General features: G+C 34.9%; 1 protein-coding gene across 1 annotated transcript in view; it reads left to right on the top strand.

Moving 5' to 3' along the window:
* PGAP1 (post-GPI attachment to proteins inositol deacylase 1) overlaps window positions 1–12,238 on the top strand; it is an 88,356-nt gene extending 76,118 nt beyond the window's left edge. The window contains exons 26-27 of the mRNA XM_066346361.1: window positions 1,572–1,676; window positions 3,863–12,238. Of these exons, the coding sequence (XP_066202458.1) occupies window positions 1,572–1,676; window positions 3,863–4,001 (244 nt within the window). The 3' untranslated portion in view covers window positions 4,002–12,238. The remainder of the gene's footprint in view (window positions 1–1,571; window positions 1,677–3,862) is intronic.
* The last annotated feature ends 552 nt before the right edge of the window (window positions 12,239–12,790 follow it).

Here is a 12,790-nt window from a genome sequence, read left to right as displayed (position 1 = left end):
GATATTTCATCCAAATGGAAATGAAAAAAAAGCTGGGATGGCAATACTTATGTCTGGCAAATAGTCTTTAAAACAAAGGGACAAAGAAGATCACTACATAATGATAAAGGGAGCAATTGAACAAGAGGATGTAATCATTATAAATATGTATGCACCTAATATAGGAGCACCTAAGTATATAAGGCAGATTTTGATGGACACAAAAGGAGAGATTGACAGCAATAAAGTAATAGTAGGGGATTGTAACACCCCACTGACATTGATGGATAGATCCTCTAGACAAAATCAACAAAGAAAAAGCAACCTTAAATGACACACTAGATCAACTGGATTTAATTGGTATCTTCAGAACATTTCATGCCAAAGCATCAGACTATACATTCTTTTCAAGTGCTCATGGTAGGCCCTGGCTGGTTGGCTCGGTAATAGAGTGTCAACCTGGCGTGTGGAAGTCCTGGGTTCAATTCCCAGCTAGGGCACACAGGAGAAGCGCCCATCTGCTTCTCCATCCTTCCCCCTCACCTTTTTCTCTATCTCTTTCTTCCCCTCCTGCAGCCAAGGCTCTGTTGGTGCCAAATTGACCCGTGCACTGAGGATGGCTCCATGGCGTCTGCCTCAGGCACTAGAATGGCTCCGATTGCAGTGGAGCAATGCCCCAGATGGGCAGAGCATCGCCCCCTGGTGGGCATGCCGGGTGCATGTGGGAATCTATCTGCCTCCCCCTACCCCACCGCTTCTCACTTCAGAAAAATATGATACCAAAAACATTTAAGAAGATTGGAATCTTGCCATGGCTGGGTAGCTCAGTTGGTTAAAGCATCATCTCAAAGCACAGAAATTCCCAATTTGATCCCCAGTCAGGGCACATACAGGAACAGATCAATGTTCCTGTCTCTCTCTATCTCCCTTCCTCTCACACTAAAATTAGTAAATAAAAGTTTAAAAAACATCTTACCAAGTATCTTCTATGACCACAATGACATGAAACTAGAAATCAACTACAATAGAAAAACTGAAAAATATTCAAACACCTGGAGACTAAATAGCATATTATTAAATAACAAATGAGTTGACAATGATAAGGAAGAAATCTAACATTTCTTTAAAACAAATGAAAATGAACAAACAGCAACCCCAAATCTATGGGCCACAGCAAAAGCAGTCATGAGAGGGAAGGTCAGAGCATTATAACCATACCTCAAGAAGCAAGAAAAATCTCAAATCTAACCCTGCACCTACAAGAACTAGAAAAAGAACAACAAAGCCTAGAGGAAGTAGAAGGAAGGAGATAATAAGTATCAGAGTAAAATAAATGACAGAACCAAAAAAGAAAAAGTGCTTTTATAGTGAATATTTTTATTTCCTATAGTAGTTTATGCAGTAAGTCTTACATAAAACTTTGGTATAAATATCATCTAGAGCAAAAATTATCAAAGATTTCATGAGCTGTTTAGAACTTTTATATGCATACTACTACTGAAATATTTTGCAATTTGAATTTGATTCTGATTATTTAAAATGATCAGGTGTGCTTTGTTGATTCCTGTTATGTTTTTTTCTCTTTGATATAGGTATTACTTTAAACTTGATCCTGACCCATGTAAACCTTTGGCATTTATCCTTATTCCAACTATGGCAGTTCTTGGAAATACTTACACTGTTTCAATAAAATCAAGGTATGGTTGTTTATTCTATCTTTTCTCACATTTATTCCTGGTCTTTCTCACCCTTTCTTTTTTCTTTTTTTTTTTCTTTTTGATGACAGAGAGAGAGACAGAGAGGGACAGATAGGGACAGACAGACAGGAAGGGAGGAAAGGGAGAGAGATGAGAAGCTTCAATCCTTCATTGTAGCTCCTTAGTTGTTCATCGATTGCTTTCTCGTATGTGCCTTGACGGGGGAGGAGGGACTGTAGCAGAATGAGTGACCCCTTGCTCAAGCCAGTGACCTTGGACTCAAGACAATGACCTTGGGCTTCAAGCCAGCGACCATGGGGTCATGTCTGTGATCCCAAATTCAAGCCAGCGACCCCGTGCTCAAGGTGGTGAGCCCATGCTCAAACCGGCGACCTTGGGGTTTTGAAATTGGGTCCTTTGCATCCCAGTCTGACACACTATCCACTGCGCCACCAGCCTGTCACTCTTCCTTTTAAGTCTGAAGTGTGCTCTTTCTAAAACTTTGACTATTCCTAAAAGGAAAAATGTGATAGGAATTATGGTGTATATGCAAATATAGTTTATATGGAAGTATATTATATTTTTTCTTAATTATGGGTTTTATAATTATTTTTTTTCTTTAAAAAGTTAACCCTTAAAAGGTATGATGTCTCAAATTTTTCTTCCAAAAAATACTGAGCTAGTTTGCTCAGTAGTGGAAAGTGTATAGAAATACAGGTAAAGTAAGTTTGGCCGTGACTTGATAATTTTTGAAGCTGGGTGACCAGTATATGAGGTTCATTATACTGTTGATCTATTTATGTATGTGTTTAAAAATCTCCATAATAAAATTTGACTTTTGATTGACAGGTTGGTTGTTGTCAGAGCCTTTTCCATTGATTCTGGCAGGTATTCACAGATATTCTAGAATCAGGCTGACCTGAGGTTTAAATCTTGGCTCTGCTATTTAATAGCTCCATATCATTAGGCAATTTTCTTAACCCCTCTTATCCTCATTTTCTCTATTTGTAAGGTGAAAGGTGATAAATTTTCCTGATAATACAAATGCTTCTTGACTTTGATAGGATTCCGTCATAATAAGCCAGCTCATCTTTAATTGAAAATATCATAAGTCGAGAATGCACTTACTGCACCACTGTAGAGTACTGGTTGTTCACCCTCATGACTGCGTGGCTCACTGGGAGTATGGCTGTCTCCACTGCCCAGCATCACAAGAAAGTGTTTTACCACATAGTGCTAGCCAGAAAAACATCAAAATACAAATGCAAATTAGAATTTCTACTGAATGCATATCCCTTTCACACCATCGACAAAAACTCCTAAGTCTAACCATCATAAAATGGGGACTATTTGTATTTTTCTTTTAAAAATATGTACATTCTCCTGTTACAAATTAAGTTGATTTCTTTTTTATTTGGTTGAGAGGGTTTTTTGTTGTTTTCCTTTTGCCATTTTAAGTAAGGTTTACTATTTTTGTAGCTAAATCTTAGTAAACATTATTGATTATTTTTGTTATATTTCTAGTGGTAGAATTGCCAAATAAAAGACCAACTAGTATTTTTCTGTTGTTAAAAATATTTTAAAGAAACAAAACTAGTTATTTACTTTATAGGAATAATCTTTGGCCCTGGCCAGTTTGCTCAGTGGTAGAGCATCAGCCCGACATGTGGATGTCCCAGGTTTGATTCTGGTCAGGGCACACAGGAGAAGCAACCATCTGCTTCTCCACCCATTCCTCTCTGTCTTTCTCTTTCTCTCTCTCTCTCTTCTCCTCCCGCAGCCATGGCTCAATTGATTCAAGCGCATCAGCCCTGGGCACTGAGGATGGCTCCATGGAGCCTCCCCCTCAGATGCTAAAATATAGCTCTATTGTGAGCATGATCCCAGTTGGGCAGAGCATCGGCCCCAGAGGTGTGTTGCCGGGCGGATCCTGGTCGGGGCACATGCAGGAGTCTCCCTTTCTCTTACTTAGAAAAAGAAGGAAAAAAAAAAAGAAATACTTTTTCTTTTTTCAGTCAATATATGGCTGGGATTGATCATTTTTAAAATTATGGACAGTTAATTTCATTATATGAAAAATTCATCCCAAATCACTTAGAACACTTTCTCAAAACTGTATAAACAATCAACATATTGTTTTTGCTCACAATGTACATTAAGTAATGTATATTTCTCTCTCTTTACAGTAAATTGTTGAAGACTACTTCACAGTTTCCGCTTCCTCTGGCTGTTGGTGTGATTGCTTTTGGGTCTTCACACTTATACAGGGTCCCGTGCTTTGTCTTCATCCCTCTTTTACTCCATGCGTTATGCAACTTTATGTAAGGTTGGATTTAAGGAAAGATGAGGTTGATTTTTGCCTTTAGGGTCAGTACTAAGAAAGACTGCACAGATCCATCAATGTGGACAACACGATCCTTTGGAGAAGACCTATTTTTACAGTCTTGAAAATAGGAAATTAGTTTTGTAATGCTTGAAGAGAGTAGTTGAAGCATGGTTGTGTTTTGTGGTGTGGCGTTGGTGTACTAGTCATTTTTTAAAAATTAGTAAGACAGTATGGTGGACACTGTCTTGGAGGACTCCTCTGCCTATCAGCTGGTCCGCCTGGTTGGCCACACCAGGAATCTTCTCCGGAACGCTCAGTAAATGTAAAACACTTTTTGCGATCTCACTTCAAGCATTCTGCTCATTTCATCAAACTTCCTTCGGAAAACTGGGTTACTTTGTATTTACTACGGTACATATATTGAGGAATCAGTCTTACCAGGTTGAAATACACAAATGTTGGGTTTCTCAAAAGTGAAGTAGCCACAAAGAGCCTTTGATCAGTTTTTGGTAGCCACAGTGAACAACGTAGATCTTTTGTTTTTTTACATCTATGAAAATACACCTTTTTATTCTAAAGGAAACATGTTTTCTTAGTAGCCAATGCAACACTGATGGATAGAAACATAATTCATACTCAAAACTTACTGAAATGTTCTTGTTACTTTTCAAATACAAATCTTAGTTTTAGTCTTGGTGAACATGAGGAGACTATTAAAGAGATCTGTTGTTAAATTTAAAGAAAATTCTCATAGATGTTTACTTACTGGGATTGGAGCAGGCCAGCTGTTCAATCTATATTGCTTCCCAGTTTAACCATTGACCCATGGTTTCCAGAAGTGCCTCAGGTCAAGATGGATTATTAGCATAACTAAATTCCAGTGGTCAGAAAAACTCTAGATGCGCACAGTTTTGATTACTATAGAAAAAAATTAGCATGACCAAGTGCAGTACCACATTTGATATACGCAATTATTAATGTTAACAGACAAACTGTTACCCCATTAGTAGCATAAGTATATACAGTATACTTGAATAAATTGGAGGCTTTAGCCACTAGGTTTAATAGTGGAATCTTAATTTGCCAAGTTAATTACTATTTGAAAGATAAAAAATAATATTTCTATTTCATTTCAGATTTCAGCTCACTTTTAGCTACAAGAGTGGGAAGTAGGTAATGGAGCTAGGTGTCTTTGCCTTAAGAATGAATTAATTCAGGCTGAGGTGTACCTGGCTGATAGAACTGTTCCTGTAGATCAGCAGTTCTTAACCTGTGGGTTGCAACCCACAGGTTGAGAACCGCTGCTGTAGATGCATATGCTATAAATACCTAAAACCTCTCAAGTCCTTAAGACTCAGAATTCCACTGTTGCATCTGTGAATTTGCATCCTTAGTACCTAGGAATGTCCTAGAGTACCAGGTTCATTTTATCTGCCATTGCGTCAGGATTCCAGTAGAGCCTCCCAGCTGTTACTGCCTATACAGGGTTAGCCCATGTTACTGCCTATGCAGGGTTACCCCACTTCTCTTCTCAGTTGTTCCTCAAGTCTTTGCTCTTTTGGCTTCATTTGAAGAAAGTCTTGCTATCATTTCTGAGGCTTGTAAGTTTGTTTGATTTCATTGTTGTTTTTCAAAACTTGATGCCTATTGTTCAGAACTCATATTTTCACTAATTCCATTAAAGGGAAGTGATAACCTCATAGTAGACATGGCAGACATACCAGGCTCTTATCTGAGAGAAGTAGCAAAAGGGATAAAATACAGAATGGCTTGTTGTGTGTTCAGTACCTGGAAGAAAAGATAATTTATTAGATTACACACTTGTCCCTTGGCATACCACATATATATTTAAATAAGGACACATCTGCCTTTTTAGCTATACATTTTCTCTTAAATAACTTTTATACACATGGCATCTTTTATTCTTTCACATGTGTAATTCAAGTTACAGATTAAATGTGTCATTTCACTATTTCTGAATTTGAACTTAGATTTATATGTAGAAATAACTTTAGAAAATTCATCCATTTGAATCCTCTACTGAGAGCCATAATAATTGTATTGAAGTCTCCTTGTTTAGTCAGTACTGCTCATGAATAAAATGTAACAAGCTTAAGTTTCTCATTTGTGAGTAGTACATTAGCTTTTTTAAGCCACAGACTAGCCACACTAATTCTTACTAAAATATTTTCATGTGAATGTACATAGTTATCAAATACTAAAGTTTTATTTATTCCAACAAAATATTTCACTTTAGAACTTCAAAAAGGATTCTAATGGAACACTTTAGAAACAACAGTAGATTGGGTCTATAGCTATTATATACATAACTATGTAGACATACTACAGTGTGTCCGTAAAGTCATGGTGCACTTTTGACCGGTCACAGTAAAGCAACAAAAGATGATAGAAATGTGAAATTGCACCAAATAAAAGGAAAACCCTCTCAGTTTCTGTAGGATGCTGTGGCAGCATGTGCGCATGTGCAGATAGATGATGATGTAACACCATGTATACAGCAGAGCAGCCCAACGCCATGCCAGTTAAGATGTGGACGGTACAGAGGAAAGTTCAGTGTGTTCTGTGGCTCTCTCAATTCGAATCCATGACCAAAGTGCAACGTGAATATCGGCGCATTTATAACGAAGCGCCACCACATAGGAATAACATTTCTCGGTGGGATAAGCAGTTGAAGGAAACCGGCAGTTTGGTGGAGAAACCCCGTTCTGGGAGGCCATCAGTCAGTGATGAGTCTGTAGACGCTACACAGGATAGCTACCTAAGGAGCCTTAAAAAATCTGTGCGTGAGCCCACATCAAACTGCACTGAATAGGTATGAAACTGGGAGAGTTTTCCTTTTATTTGGTGCAGATTTCACATTTCTATCGTCTTTTATTTCTTTCCTGTGACCTGTCAAAAGTGCACCATGACTTTATGGACACACTGTATTTTTTACATTTTGACAGGGTCTCACCAAGTCTTGATGCACTTTAACCCAAATAACTAACAGAGCTGAGAAGATAGGTAGGCTCTGAAGATGAGCAAAATTGATGTTTCTATCACTTGAGTAGAGGAAAGTGTTTTTGTGTTTAAATTGCACATTGTTTCTGTCATGCTTATAACTTACATATTATTAACTGGTAAAACAGCACAGTTTTATTAGTGATGTTACTAAAATGAAATTGTTGATAGGGATTATCTAATTCAACAAACTTCTGAGCTCTAATGTTACAACGTTTTTATTTAGCAGTTGTTGAGTTGGATCCTATTGTTGATAACGGAATCAAATAATGACTAGGCACGAAGAGCCCTGCATACTTTCAGTGTTTCTAAAGCCTCCTCTGAGTTACTGCTCTTATAATTTAGAACTGGTGACACAATAGAAACCACTAAAGCCCTTTTTTTCTGTATTTCTTTCATGCCAGAAGTTAAACACATTCTGCTGCTCTTTTCTTGTCACCAGAATGAAAATACATAAAATAGTGGTCCTAAAAAAAACCATTTGTGCCTGGTTAACATTGATATTTCAGACTCTTCAGCGCACATCGATCATGTATCAGTCTTTTTTTTTTCTTTCATATTTTGGCCCAATAAATTTAGATATATATAATGGAAATCTTTTCTTGATTGAACTACACCTATGCCATCTACATGATTTTACAGTAAGGAAAAAGAACTATAATAGGCCTAGAAAATGTTTGTTGTTGATTAACTTATCACTCATGCAGATGGTACGCATTTCCACCACACATACATACTTATAGGACATTTGTTATCTGGTATGTTCATTATCTAGTTTCTATACTTTTCTTAGTTCTTTACCATTTTCACTTAGAAAATACTGTATATTTCACCTCACTGTTCATTAACACTTCTTACAGAAGGTGGTCAAGAAAAATAAAAGGTAAAACAATTTTTAGTTTAGTTCCTGAAAGTTCAGGGAAAAATAAGGAAACCACAAAGATTATGAGACAAACTAGGGCTATTGATCTTTGAATCCCCAGAAAATACAATTGGCCTATATTTTCACCTTAGAAATTAGGTCTAAATTAGTGTAATGCTGTGCTTTATTATAAGGTTTAGCATAAAACTTTACAGTGCTGCAACTGCAATTTTAATAAATTAAAATCAGTTGGAAGAAAATTTTTAATGTGTTGGGACCTTCTATGACTGGGCATTTGTTGGTTACTTTTCATCACCATTCTTTGTTTTCTCATTGTTTCAGATTTGTGAACTTCTGTTTCATAGGAAACAAGATTCATTGTGAAAATTTGGGGGGCGGGGAGTCAGTTTGGAAAACATGGCACTCCCCAGGGTAAAGGAAAGAACAAAAGTATCTTTATATTATGAAATTAGACCCTGGCAGAAAACTTTGTTGCCACATAAGGTAAATAAATGTAGAAGATAATTTTACAAAATAATAAGATGATCAGGTGCTAAATTTTATTGCAGTCTTTTGAACAGAACATTTCACATTCTTTAATGAACTTTTATTTATACATATTACTCATGCATTCTTTTATAATAAGTTTTATCAACCTAAGGAAAGAGAAAGTATGTGGCTACTCATGTTCTTTATTGTTAATAAGAATGGTATGAAAGAAAAGTCAGGTCCATAATCCAAATATGTGTACCATAAATGCTCAAGATTCTACTTTTTTGATAATATATTCTGAATACAGAAGACTGAATTTTGTGTATTAATAAGTTAATTTTAACAATGGAATAAAGTTTGAAAATAGTGAGAATAGACTATTTCATTAATAGTATAAATACAGGAGTGGGCAAAGGTACGTATACAGTTCGTATGGAAAATAATACAAGAATGCATTCTGTGTTTCATGTACTCACAACTGTAAACCTACTTTTGCCTACTGACAGTATACCTGAACTGGTAACATATGTCTTTTGAATGTTAGGTGATATTCTAAGCTATATCTTGATTATATTGTCAGTGGCTGAAAGTTTTTAAATCAAGTACAGTACTTACTAAAAGAGTTTGACATATTATGCTTCCAAACATGACTGTTTTGAAATACCAAGTAACCAGTTAATTTCTGATAACTTTGTATAGAACTTGATATGTATGAGTCAGAATTATTCTAGACTGATTCTGTACATTGTAACTTTGAACACTTATGAAAAATACTGTTGATGTATTTTAATCAGTTAAGTGTAAATTTGTTTGCATATTTGAATCTTAATCTTAGTTTAGAAAGTCTAAAAGTAGCCATTTTGTAAAGTTCCTATGCTATATTTTTATTGTTGTCTTGGTTTTTAGTATTTGTATGGTAGTAATGTTATGAGTAAAAGATTTATAGACAAAGCATATAACTATTAACTGTTCAAAAGCCTAAATGATAGGCATATTTTGTATTTCATGTTTCATTTATTTTGTTTCATATTGGACTTTTTACATCCCTTTTTTAGGAAGAAAAGATGAATTTGAACTGTTTTTAGCATAAACCTCTACATTGGAAAATATAACTGTATTCATATGATTAGCAAAACACACTTTGCCACCAAAGCTAAATGAAAATGTAAAATACCTCTAGATATTTGTGCCAATGAACTTTTCTTAGCATATTGGGATTAAAGGAAAAATAATTTTTCAGTATTTTTCATTTAGAATTTATGTAAATCTTCAAAACTTATATTCCATATCCTAATTTTCTTTGAAAATATATAAAGCTTATAGCGTCTTTGTATCTAATTTCTGGACTAATGTTCTCTGATTTGGGGGGGTAAAAGTTAGTTTATCCAGTGATCTCTCAGATTAGTTGAAGTAATCATTTGAACTAGTCCTACTTTAGATTCATTCTGTGATGCAAAACGTAAAATTTTGTTGCATAGATCATTTTTAGTATGGGTGTCTCTCATGTAATGCATGTTTATAGAATTTATTTTCTTTGCATTTTTATTTAGTCCCTTTGTACAGTTACTTGTTTCACAGGAGAAAATTGTCCACTAGAACCTAATATAGTACAATGAAATAAATATTTTAAAATGCATATCTTAAAGGAAAATGTTATTAAAAAATCAAGTTGTTAATGCTAAGATGTTAGCATTGGTACAATGTTGTACTTGAGAGAAAAGTAGAAATATGATAGACTCAAAAACTATTATGTTTATCTGGTTAAAATTCATTAATTTTTCTCTTATACAAATTCTCTAAGGGAATTTTAATTCCTCATATTATAGTATTTTCCTTGACTTAATGTCACTTACTGTTTCTCAGCCTAATAATATCGTTGCAGTTTGCAGCCTTGGCAGTAAAGAGGCAGCTGAGAAATCCAAATATGAAGGTGTTTAACCTTGATTAACTGACAGTGTATCTAATAATCTGGTAGGGACTGTGGATATCAGTAAGAAGATGATATACAGGACCTAAAAATTAAGTGAACATTGTTTTTGGAATGAGTTTGTCCTTCGTATTGAATAATGTTATCCTAAGTAGGAGATGCCTGTCTTTAAAATAACCATGCTTCCTACATAATTAAATATATATTTGTCAGAATGTTGGTAGAAATAACCTCCTCCACTGTGGAGGGAGAACAACTCCAATTTTTTAGTGTATATAAATTAGGAAATTGTATTGTGTATTTACATTTTTAGAAATATAAAAGGATTTAAATATATTATTTCAAAGTGATTGTATTATGGTTTCTTAAAGTTATGACTAACTAAATGTAGCAATGTACCCATGAGAAACCAGACCAAAATTGAATGCATATTATCACTGTGACCTTGAATTTATAGTCGTTTGGGATAAAACAGACTGTGCCTTAAAATGATGAAGGAGCGCCCTGCAGTTTTACAACTGTGAGTTTTATTATCGATGGTCCTCTCAAATCGGCCCCAACTCCTTTCCTTTGAGTTGGTGAAGTAGAAGTTTAAAGTGAAAGTTGGCTAGTATTTCTCTTAGTATAAATATTTGCAGGACTTTCACTCTAGAAGCTACTCTTAATTTCAGAGTTCTCATTTCAGATTAAAATTGACTTACACTTTATAGACATAGAAATTTACATTCGGTGAAAGTTTATGAAAGTAATTTTTTAGAAGAAGGTGGTGGCACTTCTGAACTTATTATACATGGAGAGATTAATCTTAATCTTAAATGTAATTTTTTGTCTTTTTAAATAAATACTCTGTCAAAGACAAACTCTTCCCTAAGGCCCATACTTATTTTTCCTCGGATTATTGAGGTTTGTATTTATGTGTAAAATAATTTTACCCAATAATGATTTTTCAGTAATTAAACTCAGATTGTGTAGTATATTTTTAAATATTTTCCCCCTTTTTTGTTTTTCCTTTTTTCTTCCTAATTATTTTTGAGATATTGAGAAAACTGACACCACTTTTGCTTTTTTATTTCATGTAAAGACTTGCATTTTTACAGTGCTTTTTTAAAATAATGGGTTTAATTTCTATTGAATTATTTCATTCATAGGACACTCATGGTCTCTGCTAAACAATGACCACAACTCTTAAGACTGCATTGTATATTTTTCTATTTTAATTTTGAATATAAACTCAACATCCTTCTTTCTTCCTATTTTATGTCCACTACCTCCCCCCCCAAATACATAAATATAGGTTTCTCTAAAAGTATGTAGAAAGAAGACATGTCTTTCCTTAAAGCATGGTCCAACTGACTTGGAAGTAGTTTGGGCAAGGGTATGTAATAAAATACATGGCTGTTAGCCTGCATCAGTTTTATATTGTAGTTAAAAGTTTATAGAGGATAAACAGTTACGCTGAGACAGACTCAGTAATCATTTATTTACAAATTGATCATTTTATTCTCATCCAGAAAATGCAGTGCACAGTAACAGTACTTTTTAGGTACAAAGGAATTTGTCCTGTAGGATATACTAAAAAAATATTGTCACCTTGCAGATCTTTCCATTAAAATATGCATGCTCTTCCCAGTGCTTTGTATAATGTATGATGTACTAAATACACTTATGTGTACTTTTCTGTGTATTTTTGGTATGGTATATAATTAACATTATTATATTAACTGGTTGTAATTTACAAAATGCAATTTATTGTATTCTGTAGAGTGTTGTGAATGTTTTTATCTGTGTTTCAACATTATGGTGTAGGGTTTAATAGGTGAATATTTGCCTTCAGTCTCTCCGCTCAGGTATTAATGTGTAGCAATTTTTGGTGCTTTTCAATCTGTCATAATCTGGTGTTCTGAATGTTCAACAATAAAATTGGTGAACAACAACATGTGTTGCGAAGATTGCTTACCAGTTCACATACTCTCCATAATACCATCTCGGGAAAAAATGATTTCTTTACAGCATGTCCAATGTTTCAGAAATTTGAACACCTAAGCATGGATGTGATAATGTGATATATCACAGGTAAATTATAATATTCCCAGTTTGGTATTTTGTAGCTTCCCACATGCATGCATTTGTATGAACATTTTATGGTCATATTCTGCTTTAAGGAATCGCACTGTTACGTTTTTCCCAAAGAACATGCTCTCCACTTTCCTTATGCTAACTTGATATGTGTTGCCAGTTTCCCAAGTTACGTGAGAATGAGAATGATTCAGACATTGTTTGTGAACAGATTTCTAAGTTTTCCTAGAACTACTAAATTTGATCTGTAAAGAAGACTGACCTGGGATTCTGTTTAAACAGAAGGGGTCTCAAACTCGCGGCCCACCGAACAATTTTGTACTGATTTTTTTTTGTTTTCAACTGCAGTGAGAAAAGTGTTGCGTAACAGTTGCCTTTTGTAGACCTAGTGCGGCCCGCTGAACGGCTGT

This window comes from Saccopteryx leptura, chromosome 7, assembly GCF_036850995.1.
Source record: "Saccopteryx leptura isolate mSacLep1 chromosome 7, mSacLep1_pri_phased_curated, whole genome shotgun sequence".
In the NCBI taxonomy this organism is placed as follows: domain Eukaryota; kingdom Metazoa; phylum Chordata; class Mammalia; order Chiroptera; family Emballonuridae; genus Saccopteryx; species Saccopteryx leptura.
The sequence above is the reverse complement of the archived record's forward strand: the minus strand, read 5'-3'. Positions and strand labels throughout refer to the sequence as shown.